Below are 14,867 nucleotides of genomic sequence, written 5' to 3' on the forward strand. Positions count from 1 at the left end.
AGTAGCAATTATTCTTGGCTCAGCATTTAGTGGCTTGGCTAGACGCAAAATCTGTAATGTGTGGGCATGTCTAACATCAGTGAATGATTCACATTCTTGTAGAAAGGAACAGGTTGGGTAGAATAGTGTAGTCACTGTGATATTAGACTACGAACCCAAAGGTTATAAGTTCACATCTCATGCCTGGTTGTGACATTGAATTCAGTGTTCTGGGATCAGACCCTGGAAGTTGCTAGATTGTTGTTTAAAACCCAGTCCAAACTGCCCTCTGGCTCCAGTCATTCATTCTTCAAGAGTGCAGGGATTGGCAAGCAACATTGCCTGCATTTGAAAATCTTAAAAGCAAAACTTTGTGAATGGATATGTATTGTTTTAACCCAACTTGATACTAAAGCCAGATCTTTCTGCTGTCCGTACATTGGTGTGATTTAAAAGGCTTTGATCATAAATAGTAATGTAATTTTTGGCAGCCTTTAGCGGGCTCACAACTGATACAAATCCACAGAAAACTGTCCATAATTTCCTGTTAAACCAGTGGTGTTGTGCAAAGAGAGGCCCCTGTGAGGACATTAAAGCTCCATATGAGACATGAGAAAGAAGAGGATTTTATGGAATCTGGAAGAGCAGAACGTGTGGAATGACTGAATTAGGCAGGATGTGAAATCTGAATTTCCTGATGGCGCGTTGGGATGCAGAGTTTAAAGTTCATTTATTAATTAGTGTCACAAGTAGATTTATATTAGCACTGCAATGAAGTTACTGTGAAAATCCCATGGTCGCCACACTCCAGTGCCTGTTCAGGTACACTGAGGGAGAATTTAGCATGGTCAATGCACCTAACTGGCACATCCTTCTGACTGGGAGCAGCTGAAGGAAACCCATAGAGACACAGGGAGAACATGCAGACCCCACACAGGCAGTGACCCAAGCTGGGAATCGAACCTGGGTCCCTGGTTCTGTGAGGCAGCAGTGCTAACCACTGTGCCACCATGCGGGAGGTAAAGTCAGCAGTGAGTTTGCATCATGTTAGGCCTCATGCTGGCCTGTGGTGGGTTCCGATTTGTAACATGGACAGTACTGACGGAGCCCATTGGGCATCTCATTTTCTCACCTTGTCTGGCTGTCCCCATCAACATCAACCTCCCCCCACGCCTATAGAAGCGCTGTGTTCCCAAACACCAACAACAAGGACACGTAACAAACAACACATTATTCACTAGCTGATCAATTGTTTCATGCTTGAACTCTGTCAGCAGTCTGGGGAGAGCTCCTACGCTCCCGTCATGTGGCCCTTTTTGTAGTCGCATCATCACGTGAGCACTCTACATCTTCCCTGTTTAAATTGGGACAGCCAGTGGTATTGAGATGTAACAATGTGTGTGAACAATGAACCCTTATACAACATACAGGATGAACAGGATAACGAAACATAACTATTTATGGCAGATTTGCAGGTTGAGGAATGCAGTAATGTGAGCAATCACAGGCATATTTCTGTAAAAGACGCTTAGCTGAGCGTACCACCCAACCTGCCCAGCTATTGGACTGTCGGTATTGGGGCTGCTCAGAAATTCCCATTTCTGTGCAAAGTTTCAAAATTCAATGGAAAGGAATTGGCGAGCATTGTCTGTCATCAGTCTCTGCGGGATGTGTGTGTGGTGAAGTGTTTGAGCTTGATGGTGACTGTGTTACTCATCGTGTTTGGCAGGTTCAGACTGCCCAGGATACGAATCAACTAAGACTAAAAGTTGTTCAACATTCCATTCGAAGCTGTCAGCTGCTGTGAACAATCATGGAGGCCTGAGACTACATGAAAATGCAGTGGTTCTTTAGCTTGATGCAGCTTGGGTGCATTGCATGATGCACATCTGGAAACATCTGTCTTCATGTCTGCGTACATGAATGGCCAGTACAGTAATTGTTGGCCCTTCCAACCTGGGGTGTCCCTGGTGAAGTTGTTGGGTGTGGTATCTCTGAAGAGCAGTAGGAATGATCAATTGATCAGCATCAGTCTGTCCTGTACGGTTAGTTCATCTCTGATGGCGAAGAATGCACAGAACTTGTGAGGAAACTCCCTTCAGGACTTAAATCAGCCCCTCATGATGTTATGAAGTTGTCTGCTCTTGATATCTGCCTTTAAGACCTGTTTGAGTTGCTGGATTCGATGAGAGAACAACAGATATGATCAAAGGCGATCCATCAAAGATATCAAAAGACAGTACCAGACAGTACCGGACCAAGCTGGAGTCCCATGCTGGCCACACCAACCGCCGCCAACTAGGGTAAGGTCTGCAAGACATAACAGGCTACAAGGTGAAAGCATGTAAAATCACCAGCTCAAACGCACCCCTCCTTGATGAGCTCAATGCATTCCATGCCCGATTTGAGCAGAAGGTCAGTGAGAACACGCCCTCCACCCTGGAAGCCCTGGATGAACCTGTGTCTGGGATCACCATTGTTAATGTCAGAGCAACTTTCTCAAAAGTCAACCCATGGAAAGTGATTGGCCGGAAGGGGTATCCAGATGAGCACTCAGATCCTGTGCTGGCGGGAGTATTCACAGACATCTTCAACCCCTTTGTACAACAATCTGAAGTCCCTATCTGCTTCAAGAAGATGACAATCATTCTGGTACCTAAGAAAAACCAAGCAGCATGCCTTGCTGACTATCGGCTGGTGGCTCTGACATCCATCAATATGAAGTGCTTTGAAAGGCTAGTCATGGCATCAATCAGTGCCAGCCTCCAGGACTACCTGGATCCACTATAGTTGCCTATCGCTGCAACAGGTCCACAGCAGATGCCATCTCCCTGGCCCTGCACTCAATTCTGGAACACCTAGATAACAAAGACACCTATGTCAGACTCCTATTTATTGACTACAGCTCAGCCTTCAACACCATTATTCCCATGAAACTCATCTCCAAACTCAGTGGCCTGGCCCTCAGCACCTCTCTCTGCAACTGGATCCTGAACTTCCCAACTCACAGACCACAATCAGTAAGGATGGGCAACAGCAGCTCCTCCACAACCATCCTCAACACCGTTGCCCCACAAGACTGTCTTCCACCATCTTCCGACAGGAAAAAGATACAAAAGTCTGAGGTTACATTCTAAACAACTCAAGAACAGCTTCATTCCTGCTGCTGTCAGACTTATGAATAAACTTACCTTGGATTAAGTTGACCTTTCTCTACATCCTATCTATAACTGTAACACTACATTCTGCACTTTCTCATTTCCTTCTCGATGAATTGTATGCTTTGTCTGTATAGCGCGCAAGAAACAATACTTTTCACTGTATGCTAATACATGTGACAGTAATAAATCAAATCAAATCTAACACCCCTATTGTCATGATGTCTATGTCCTCCTCACAATCTGCGTTGTTTCTGGTGAGCAGGAAGGCTCTGGAAAACATCAGCCAAGTACAGCTACTTACCGACTGCATTATAGATGACACTGAGGTTGTAGTGTAGTTTTAGCATCATGCATTGCAACCAATATGTTGGCAATGAGAAGAGTTTTTTTTGGAATAGTTATGAGAGGAATAAACTTGGAAAGATAATTTGTTACATTGAGGAAAAACTGTAAAGTGTACTTGTCCCTAGGGGAAGGACATGGGCAGAAAATGTCCTGTCAGGGATAGTTGGGGGCGAGGGAATGGATTTGATATTTATATGTGGAGCCAGTTCCTTGCATTAAGAGTTTGCACCCTGTGAGAGTGATGGTGCAAGCCCCACTCGCTTTTTTTTAGATGTTGAAGTGACAAGGTAGGGAGAGAAAATAGAGCTGGAGATTTTCACCCATTTTCTCCCCAGAACTGATACTTTGTCAAATTCTGGTACAGTTGCCCCAGCGTTGTTTCTTCCACAATAAAAGAAATATTCCTAGCCCCCTTGTGATCACTAATATATTTAACCATGAGGCCTGCCAGTATAATTTGCTCTCTGACTAAGTAAGTCTCAGCAAATAACAAAGATGCATGGGTGAATAGGACATAGAACATAGAACATTACAGCACAGTATGGGCCCTTTGGCCCTCAATGTTGTGTCAAGCTATATCCAAACCCAAGACCAAGCTACCCCACTCCCTATCATTCTGGAGTGCTCCATGTGCCTATCCAATAACCGCTTGAAAGTTCCTAAAGTGTCCGATGCCACTATTACAGCAGGCAGTCTATTCCACACCCCAACTGCTCTCTAAGCAAAGAATCTACCTCGGACATCCCTCCTATACCTCCCTCTATGAACCTTAGTTATGCCCCCTAGTAACAACTACATCCACCCGAGGAAATAGTCTCTGCACATCTGCTCTATCCCCCTCATCATCTCATAAACCTCTATTAACTCGCCTGTCATCCTCCTCCGCTTTAAAGAGAAAAGCCCCAGCTCTCTCAACCTTTCCTCATAAGACCTACCCTCCAAACCAGGCAGCATCCTGGTAAATCTCCTCTGCACTCTCTCCAATGCTTCCTTCTTATAGTGAGGTGACCAGAACTGAACACAATATTCCACAGGTCTGGTTTAGTTGCAGCATAACCCCACAGCTCTTAAACTCAAACCCCTGTTAATAGATGCTAACACACTATAAGCCTTCTTCACGGCTCTATCCACTTGAGTGGCAACCTTCAGAGATCTGTGGATATGAACCCCAAGATCTCTGTGTGCCTCCACAATCCTCAGAACCCTGCCGTTGACCCTGTAATCCACATTCAGGTTTGTCCCACCAAAATGAATCACCTCGCACTTATCAGGGTTAAACTCCATCTGCCACTTTTCTGCCCAGCTCTGCATCCTATCAATGTCTCTTTGCAGCCTACAAGAGCCCTCCACCTCGTCCACTACTCCACCAATCTTGGTGTCATCAGCAAATTTACTAACCCACCCTTAAGCCCCTTCTTCCAAGTCACTGATAAAAATCACAAATAGCAGAGGACCCAGCACTGACCCCTGTGGTAAACCACTGGTAACTAAAAATTTCCCCTCCACCACCACACTCTGGCTTCTATGAGACAGCCAGTTACTTATACAATTGGCCGAATTTCCATATTTTCTGCACGATCCTACCATGGGGAACCTTATCAAATACCTTACTAAAATCCATGTATACGACATCAACTGCTCTACCTTCATCTACACACTTTGTTAACTCCTCAAAGAATTCAATCACGAAACCGTGCTGACTATCCCAGATTAAACTGCATCTTTCCAAATGGTCATAAGTCTCATCCCTCAGGACCCTTTCCATTAACTTACCCACCACCGAAGTAAGACTAACTGGCCTATAATTGCCAGGGTCCCTTCCTTGAAGAGAGGAACAACATTTGCCACCCTCCAGTCCTCTGGCACAATCTCTGTGGACAGTGAGGACCCAAAGATCAAAGCTAAAGGCGCTGCAATCTCATCCCTTGCCTCCCAAAGTATCGTAGGATGTCTCCCATCAGGCCCAGGGGACTTATCGACCCTCAGGTTTTTCAAAATTGCTAATACATCTTCCCTCAGAACATCTACCTCCTTCATCCTATCAGCCTGTATCACACACTCATCCTCAAAAACATGGTCCCTCTCCTCAGTGAACACTGAAGGAAGTATTCATTCAATGCCTCACCTATCTCTTCTGACTCCATGCTCAAGTTCGCACTACTATCCTTGACTGGCCCTAACCTCACCCTGGTCATTCTTTTATTTCTCACACAAGAGTAAAAAGCCTTGGGGTTTTCCTTTATCCGACCCGCCAAGGGTCGGACCATGCTCCCTCCTAGCTCTCCTAAGCCCTTCTTTTTAACTAATTCCTAGCTACCTTGTAACACTCAAGTGACCCAATTGAACCTTATTTTAAAGTGAATAAATAATGATATGTGAATTACTTGCAAGTGAAATTTAAATTTGAAAAGCACACTTCTGCCATCTTTGTGTCTGATAACTTCATGTTAACAGCAGTGGAGATGAGCAGCAAAGTTATGTAGAAACTCTCGGTTTGACCAAGAGGATCCATACCAATTACATTGTCAGCTGACAGCAGACCTCACCACTGTAAAGCTTTTGCTGCTGCAGAATTGGACACTATTCCCCTGCGGCAGCACAGGCTTTACAGTGGCGGCATGGTGGCACAGTGGTCAGCACTGCTGCCTCATAGTGCTAGGGATTCGACTCCCGGCTTGGGTCACTGTCTGTATGGAGTTTGCATGTTCTCACCATGTCTGTGTGGGTTTCCTCCTACAATGTGTGGGTTAGGTGGATTGGCCATGTTAAATTGCCCCTTAGTGTCAGGGAACTAGCTAGGGTAAATGTATGGGGTTATGGGAATAGAGCCAGGGTGGGATTGTGGTTTATTGCAGATCGGATGGGCTGAATGGCCTCCTTCTGTACTGTATGATTCTATGATTCAATGATGCACATCACCAGCACTTCAGATTTGATTTTTGAATGTGTAGGAAATGGGAAGAAGCAAGAGAGCTGGGGCAGTGCACATTCCGATTTTGCCATCTGGAACGGCATGTCACTGATACAGTTCCACCCATTGTACTTCAGGGGTTGGGCCAAGGATTTGAGAGTAGCTGCTTTACTCTGGAATTGGTGCAATGGTATCCCAAACCAGGTAGCACTGATACCAATGGAAATTCTGTCCCATCAATGTCTCTCACATTGACCCAACTTAAACCATACAATCTCAGATATCTGCCCTATCTAATTATTTTAAACACCTCAAATTGATCACCCCTGATTCAAGGGAATATAAGCCTAGCCATGCGATGGCACAGTGTTTGGCACTGCTGCCTCACAGTGCCAGGGACCCGGGTTCAACCCCAGCCTTGGGGTGACTGAGTGGAGTTTGCACAATCTCCCTGTGTCAGCATGAGTTTCCTCTGGGTGCTCTAGTTTCTTCCCACAGCCCAAAGATATGCAGGTTAGGTAGATTGGCCAGGCTAAATTGCCCTGTTGTGCCCCAAGAAGAGTAGGTTAGATGGACTAGCCAGTGTTAACTGTGCAGGATTACAGGGATAGGGTGGGGGAGAGGGCTTGGGTAAGAATGTATTAGAATAGAATCCCTACAGTGCAGAAAGAAGCTACTCGACCCTTCAAGCCTGCACCAACAACAATCCTACCCAGGCTGTATCCCATAAGCCCATGTAGTCTGCTAACCCACTTGATGTAAGAGGCAATTTAGCATGGCCAATTTATCTAACCTGCATATCTTTGGAGTGTTGGAGGAAACCGGAGCATCCGGAGGACACTCATACAGGCACAGGGAGAGTGTGAAAACTCCACACACAGTAACCCAAGGCTGGAATTGAACCTGGGTCCCTGGTGCTGTGAGGCAGCAGTGCTAACCACTGTGCTTTCTAAGTGTCAGTGCAGATTCGATAAGCCGAAGTACCTCCTTGGGCACTGTAAATATTCTATGATAGTCGATGTAACCTATTATCATCATTTAACCCTTTAACCCTGGTATCATTCTGAATCTACATGCAAGATCATTATCTTCTTTCTGAGATGGAGTGCATAGAACTGGATCCAATATTCTAGATGTGGTTTGACCAAGGGTCTGTACAGTTCATATTCTCCCTATTTCTATATATAATTTATTCTTAGTGGGTAGTGGGTGCTGTTATATTTCAGGGCATTACACTGTGCAGGGTAGCCCCTCTCATCACTGCACTGAGTAATTGTTTCATTTGGATTTGTAAGAATTTCAGTACCGAGTTGTAAGCTCAACGCCAAAACTGATGTGTTTTTCATTTTTCAATGTTTAATCCAGGAGAGATGGTGGAAGTAGCTGCATTGGACCTTTCACAAACTACCGTTCTTGCAATATTCAGGTACAGTGAAATGCTCCTTGTCCAGAGTGTAAGTGGAGTGTAAGCTGATATATCTGCATGGAGACGATATTGACTGACTGCACCAAGTAGGTCTTGAGTTTCAGCAAGAGTACTTCAATTAATTGCAGTGTCTCCTTAATGGGGGTGGGATAGGAAAATTATCCAGGGTTTCTGTTTCTGATTGTTATTCATTAAGTCCTATTGAAAAATATGTGCAGAACAGGATGGGATTTGACTGTGAGCACCCTTATTTTGGAATAGTTCAACAGCTGGGCAAACAATGTAAGAGTGGCCATTTCCTGCTGTATCTTCGAGCTGTATCCCAACATCCCTACTAAACCAGCGCTACTTTCTATTGATTTGGAGAAGAGTTGCATTCATGCTTGGACTTTATCTTTGTATGTAGAGATGAGCCTGAGATAAGTCCGCTGTGCTGACATATACTTACAGATGGTGGATGTTGTGTTGACATGGATTTAGAGAGTGATCCAGGGCAAACTAAGTGTCGCTGTGGAGGTAATGTGTAAAAAAAACAGTTGTCGAGGCCCTAAGATCTGAAGTTCTCTCCCGAAACCTCCACCTCCCTCTCCTTTCCATTACTGCTTGAAAGCTCCCAGTTTGACCAAACTTCACACTGTCTGCCCAACTACAGGTTTTAAGCAGGTGAAGGAAGGAAAGGAGGAAGAACTTTTTTAAGCGGCAAGTAATAATGACCTGGAACTTGCTGACTATGAGAGTGGTGGAAGGGGTGACAGTCAATTATTTCAAAAAAAAACATTGGATGAACACTTGAGGGAAATAAACTTTCAGGTCTACAGGGATAGAGTGGGGAACTGGACAGATTAGATTGATCTATAGAGAAATGGGCCAAAGAACCTTCTGTTCCTGTGCTGTACAACATAAGGCCCTGCACACCTTGTACTATTCAGGCAATTGACAGGATAGCTCCGAGCCTTCCCCAGGGATCAAGGACCACAGGGCAGAAATCTTATTCACCAAGGGTTGCTAGCCAATCAGAGACATAGCATGTACATAGTAGCTACCTTGGAGGTGGTGACTACTGCTGGTACAACACCAATCTATTCAAAAAGGGAGGTAGCGAGAAAACAGGGAACTATAGACTAATGTCAGTACTGGGGAAATTGCTAGAATCCATGATCAAAGTTTTCATAGGTCAACATTTGGAAGGCAGTGGTATAATCAGACAGTCAGCACGTATTTACAAAAAGGAAATCATGCTTGACAAATCTATTGGAATTTTTTGAGGATGTAACTCAGAGTTGACCAAGGAGAACCAGTGATGTGGTTTCTTTAGACTTTCAAAAGGCTATCGACAAGGTTTCATATAAGAGACCATGGTGTAAAGTTAAAGCACGTGGGATTGCAGGTATGTCTCGAGATAGATAGAAAGCTGGTTAGCAGGTAGGAAGCGAAGAGTTGGCATAAATGGGTCTTTTTCTGTTTGGCAGGCAGTGGCTAGTGGGGTTCTGTAGGGATCTGTGCCTGGACCCCAACTGTTCACATTATATATTAATGATTTGGAAGAGGGAACTGAATGTATTATCTCCAAATTTGCAGATGATGCAAAGTTAGGTGGGAGGATGAGCTATAAGGCGCATGCAGAGATGCTTCAGTGTGAAGAAATTAGATATAGCTTGTTGTAAAAATCAGTCTGTTTTAACCCTTATACTGTGGACAAATAACAACAAGTAGACATCTTATTAGAACAAACAATATTTATTTAAACCCACACAATCAATAATCCCCCATCCGACCAACAATAAGTTATCTTACAGAAAATACTAGAATTCAAGTACAATATAAGACCTTGACTTAACTTTGTGTGACTGACAAGTACCCAAACAGATATTGGCCTTTATCTGTGTGCTGGTCTTGGTAGTTGTCTGTGTAGTCCGGTCCTTTGGTCTGGTGTGGCAGTCTGGCTGTAGTCTCTCTTCCTTCCTTCTCGGGTGTGGTGGCTCTCCTCTTGCTGGCGATGTTCACCATTGTTGTAGCTCGTTCATGGGGTCAGAGAGAGAGAGAGAGATTCCTGGTTGTGCAGCACCCTTTATACCCCGTTTGGTTTCACACCCCTTTTTGGCCATTGCCAATCAATTGATCAGGACTTGATCACCCTGATCGATAAGAGTCCAATCAGGTGCTACCACACCAATCTCTGGGTGTGTCCCTGGCGGCCATGCCTGTATGTGTTGTAGGCACGTAGGTCACATTCCTTCCTCCTAAATAAGGATTCACGGTGCCTTTACGTCTGGCACACAACCCAGTGTGACCAGAAAGTCTCTTTCATCCTGGAGATGGCCCATATCCTGTGTATTCACTCATCAGGTTTGCAGCCTGTTTGTCTGTCTTTAAACTGCAGCCTGTCGGTTTAGTTTCTTGCCCAATTGTCCCAGAGTGCTTTACAAAACGCCATTTTAGCTGGCCCATTTGGCTACAAGCTTTTGGGGCGAAAGTGATATGGTAGGAACGTGGGATCAGAATATTGAACTTGGTGATCAGCCATGATCAAGATGAATGGCGGAGCAGGCTCGAGGGCCTGAATGGCCTGAGCAGGGACTGAGACTCGAGGTGGGTGATGGCTGAAGGGAGGTCACAGGGATAAGGCGGAGAGTGGGGTGAACAGCAAGGGGAGAGTGGTCCCTCTCAGCTGGCCAATCTCCCACCTCGCTTTGCAATGCTGGATCCCTCAATTAGGCACTGAGTGCCTTTGAATGAGGAGGGCGTGCCCCCTGGGAATCTCACCACTAACTCTCTCTTTCTCACTCTCTCTCTCTCTCACTCTGTCTTGCTTTCTCTCTCTCTCAGCTCCCCGCTGCCCTGCTGATTGAAGATGAATTGTGCTGTGGGAGCACATGGACCTGATGGTCATTCTTGCGGTTGCTGCAGAGGAGGAGGGAGACGTGTGCGCACATGTTACCATCACAGGATGGGTTCCCATCAAGAGCAGTGCTGCAGAGTCTGTGCTGTGTGAGGAGTCGTGTTAACACCTGCACACAGCACCCTCGCTTGGGGCAACAGCTGACAGACCCGTTGCTGGTTTGTGTTAGTGGGGTCACTGGGGTGGAATGTCAGCAGTCAGCCAGAAAGCCTGTGTAGCTGACAGATGTACCATGGTGACAGCACTGGGGTTGGTGTCTGCACTCATAAGCGACCCCTCTGAGTTCGCTCAGCAGCTGGGAGTGATGTGCACAACACCAGACCCCAGTAACCACCAATCCCCAAGCTCTGCACACCAACACTGGCAAGAGCCCCCACCACAGCAAGCCCTAGCCACTGCCAAAATCTGAGCCCCATGTCTGATACCAACCCCTCTACCCCACAAAACACACGTGCAACCCCCCCCACCATGGCCACGTCTGAGACCCACCCCCTGCACCACAGAGGCCGGTGGTCAGAGCTACTTACCTCCTCGCTCCCCTTTGCTACTGCTGAGGCTGCAGCAGACTTTTAAGGAGCAGGTGTTTTCCTCACAGACATGGTATCTCATTGATAAGGTTATGAAGGTAAGTGAGGGGGAACGATTGCGTATGGTACACATTAATTATATGAAGATGCATGTTGGTGCATTTAGACTTACATTTTGGGTGTGATCCTCATGGAACAATAGGAACCACCATGAAAACAGGCGAGATTCCTGTTTTTTCATTCTGATGTGATCTTACATAAGAACATAAGAACATAAGAACATAAGAAATAGGAGCAGGAGTAGGCCATCCAGCCCTTCGAGCCTGCCCCGCCATTCAATAAGATCATGGCTGATCTGTCGCTGCTCAGTTCCACTTTCCTGCCCTCTCCCCATAACTCTTAATCCCCTCTCCTATCAAAAACCCATCAACCCGCGTCTTAAAAATATTTAGCGAGGCAGCCTCCACCACTTCAACGGGCAGAGAATTCCAGAGATTCACCACCCTTTGAGTGAAGAAGTTCCTCCTCAACTCCGTTCTAAACCGCCCCCCTTTTATCTTGAGGCTGTGCCCCCTAGTCCTATTGTCTTTTTTGAGCGGGAAGAGTCTTTCCACCTCTATCCTATCCATCCCATTCATCATCTTATACGTCTCAATGAGATCTCCCCTCATTCTTCTAAACTCTAACGAGTACAAGCCCAGTTTATTCAGCCTCTCCTCATAGCTCAACCCCCTCAACTCCGGTACCAGCCCAGTAAACCTCCTCTGCACTTCCTCCAAGGCCAAAATATCTTTGCGCAGGTGCGGCGCCCAAAAATGCACACAGTACTCCAGTTGCGGCCTCACCAATGCCCTATACAGCTGCAGCAAGACCTCCCTACTTTTATATTCAATCCCCTTCGCTATGAAGGCCAGCATCCCATTCGCCTTCCTGACCACCTGCTGCACCTGCAAGCTGGGTTTTTGCGACTCATGCACAAGGACCCCGAGGTCCCTCTGCACCGTCGCCTGCTGCAGTTTTTCACCTCATAAGTAATAGTCCTTCCTACCATTTTTCCTACCAAAGTGGACCACCTCACACTTGCCAACATTAAATTCCATTTGCCATGTCCTGGCCCATTCGCCCAGCCTATCTAGATCCTTCTGCAGACTCTCCACACCCTCCGCACAATTTGCCGTTCCCCCAATCTTGGTGTCATCAGCAAATTTCGACACTCTACACTCGGTTCCCTCCTCCAGATCATCTATATAAATGGTAAAAAGCTGAGGCCCCAGCACCGACCCCTGGGGCACTCCACTAGTCACCAACCGCCAATCCGAATAGCACCCGTTGACCCCCACTCTCTGCCTTACAACCTCATCATGTCAATATACAGGTGGGATGAGGTCAGGAGGTTGTGCCCTTTATTTCTCAATTATTACTATTTCAGTTCTAAGTAAGCAACAGTCCTCCCATTTACTCCAACGCTACTTAAACAGTTAACAAACTCAGGCTTTAAATTGTGGTAACAGTCGTAAAGGTTCTAGAGAGACTTTTTAGCAACAGAAACACATGCATCTTATAAGCTTCTATCTTTAAACAACCCTCTCCAGCAACCGAATACAGAAAGTTGTTTTTCTCTGCTACAAATCTAGCTTCTCCCGCTTCTAGTATCACATGACAATATGACCCTGCCGACCTAACTGACTTTGTATCACTTTAATCAAAAGAACCCCAGGGATTCTTTCCCATTCATAAACAAAAAGCAATTAGCTCTATTCTAAGTAAATACTACAGGGTTAAAATGAATAATTATCCTGCTTTCCAGCATCTGCTGTATTCCCATCAGATACACCGATTGCTTTGAAACAAAACAATAAACTTTAAACACTCTACTGAAAGACAAAACAGTAGCATCGCAAGCTGTATTCACCCAGGCAGGTGAAGGGTATTCCATCACGTTTCCATCATATTCCAATATAAGGGTATTCCATCGCATTTCTGACTTGTGTCTTGTAGATGGTGAATATGCTTTGGGGAGTCTGGAGATGAGTCACTCTCTGCTGAATTCCTTAGGCAGTAGGGAGAGTTTTCTTTGACCTATCAGAGTGTGACTCTTGCTGGTTAGCAGTGAAAGGGGGACATTTTCCATCTCCCTGGCATTAACGCTGATCACTTTGCAATGAAATTAATTTCTCACCATATAACATTAGTGAACTATCCTGGCTTGTCTCTCAACAGGACTGTCCCGAAGGTTCGAGAGATTTCAGAGAAGAGCAGTGCTCTGCGTTTGATGGAACTGATTTTCAGGGGAAGAGATATAAATGGCTGCCTTATTATGGAGGTAAATAGATTTCCAGAAATATGTCCAGAAACTGTAAGTCTTAAGTGGCTCTTAAGGCTAGCCTTGACTGACCAACGACTGCAGCTTTTCCTCAACCCACCCCTTAAAACAGCCTTTCTGAGACATTTAACTTCATGGTCTTATTGTTGATATCCTTGTTCAGACAAGGAAAATGTTGGATATAAAACCTGGAACGTGTCCACAATGACTTGCTTTGTTGCATGGAAGTTTAAAGTGATGCCTTGTTGTTTCTCCCAGCTGGTAAAATCCTCATGGCCCTGTGCAAGTAGCAGGGGATTCTCCCTAGTGTCCTGCAATATCTTATCCCCTGACTAGCCCGTCATCATCACAGTACTATATGTGGGATCTTGTTATGCTCAAATTGGCTATCAACAGAGATTACAGTTCAGAAAAGTACTTCATAGGTTATAAAGCAGCTTAAGATATCCTCAAGTTGTGAAAAACATTAAATGCAAGCTTTTTTTTCTGTCTTCAGATAGACACCAAGCATTCCATTATCTGTACTCGATTCGTTTCCTTCCTGGCAAATATTCCAGATAGAGTAGGATTCCCTCACTCCTGTTCACCTCATGTTGTGGAGAGATTTAAAGGAGTTGTTCAAAATTATGAAAACGATTTCCATTAGGAAGGGCTTCAGTTTCCAAGAGACACAGATTAACGATAACTGGCAAAATAACCAAGGGAGGGAAATGAAGACAATGATTTTTAAACAGCCATCTGGAATGCACTGCCTGAAATGGTGTAGAAGCAGATTCAATCATAACTTATTCATAGGGTGGTGGGTGGGAATAATTATGCAGCTCTGCTTTCGAACCAGCGTAGGCATAGTGGGTCAAATGGCCCTTTCCTGCATTTTCAAAAAACCAACAATAGTTTATATCCTTGCTTACAGGATATTAGCTGGAGTAGATGGACTCTATGATGGGGTAAATTAGGTTGCAGAGCAGTGAACAGAAAGGGCTGCTTGTGCCAAGTAGCATTTTTGGGGTGGGGCTCCTGAGGGAGCTGTTGAGGGAGTGAAATCATTAGATGATAACAGCAAGGTATTCATTTTCCTATAGCTTCCAATAAGTGTGAGCTGAACTGCATTCCCCAAGGTGAAAACTTTTATTACCGGCATAAAGAAGCAGTTAAGGACGGGACGCTGTGTGAACCTGGAAGCCGCAACATCTGCATACAAGGTGTCTGCAAGGTGAGTTCACTCATTGGCTGAGGCACAGTGAAGGAGCAGAGGCCTTAGGGTGCTTACTCCTTCATCTCCACACATCAGTTACT

At 45.3% G+C, this 14,867-nt stretch overlaps 1 protein-coding gene across 7 annotated transcripts in view; it reads left to right on the forward strand.

The window, feature by feature from the left end:
* The window catches only part of LOC145352695 (papilin-like), a 201,368-nt gene that overhangs the window by 77,661 nt on the left and 108,840 nt on the right, over positions 1-14,867 (forward strand). For all 7 annotated transcript variants that reach the window (XM_080202920.1, XM_080202919.1, XM_080202921.1 and 4 more), the window contains exons 3-5: positions 7,762-7,822; positions 13,469-13,571; positions 14,654-14,784. In XM_080202920.1, coding sequence (XP_080059046.1) covers positions 7,762-7,822; positions 13,469-13,571; positions 14,654-14,784 — 295 coding nt within the window. The remainder of the gene's footprint in view (positions 1-7,761; positions 7,823-13,468; positions 13,572-14,653; positions 14,785-14,867) is intronic.

This window comes from Carcharhinus amblyrhynchos, chromosome 14, assembly GCF_965287045.1.
Source record: "Carcharhinus amblyrhynchos chromosome 14, sCarAmb.v2.hapA, whole genome shotgun sequence".
Classification (NCBI taxonomy): domain Eukaryota; kingdom Metazoa; phylum Chordata; class Chondrichthyes; order Carcharhiniformes; family Carcharhinidae; genus Carcharhinus; species Carcharhinus amblyrhynchos.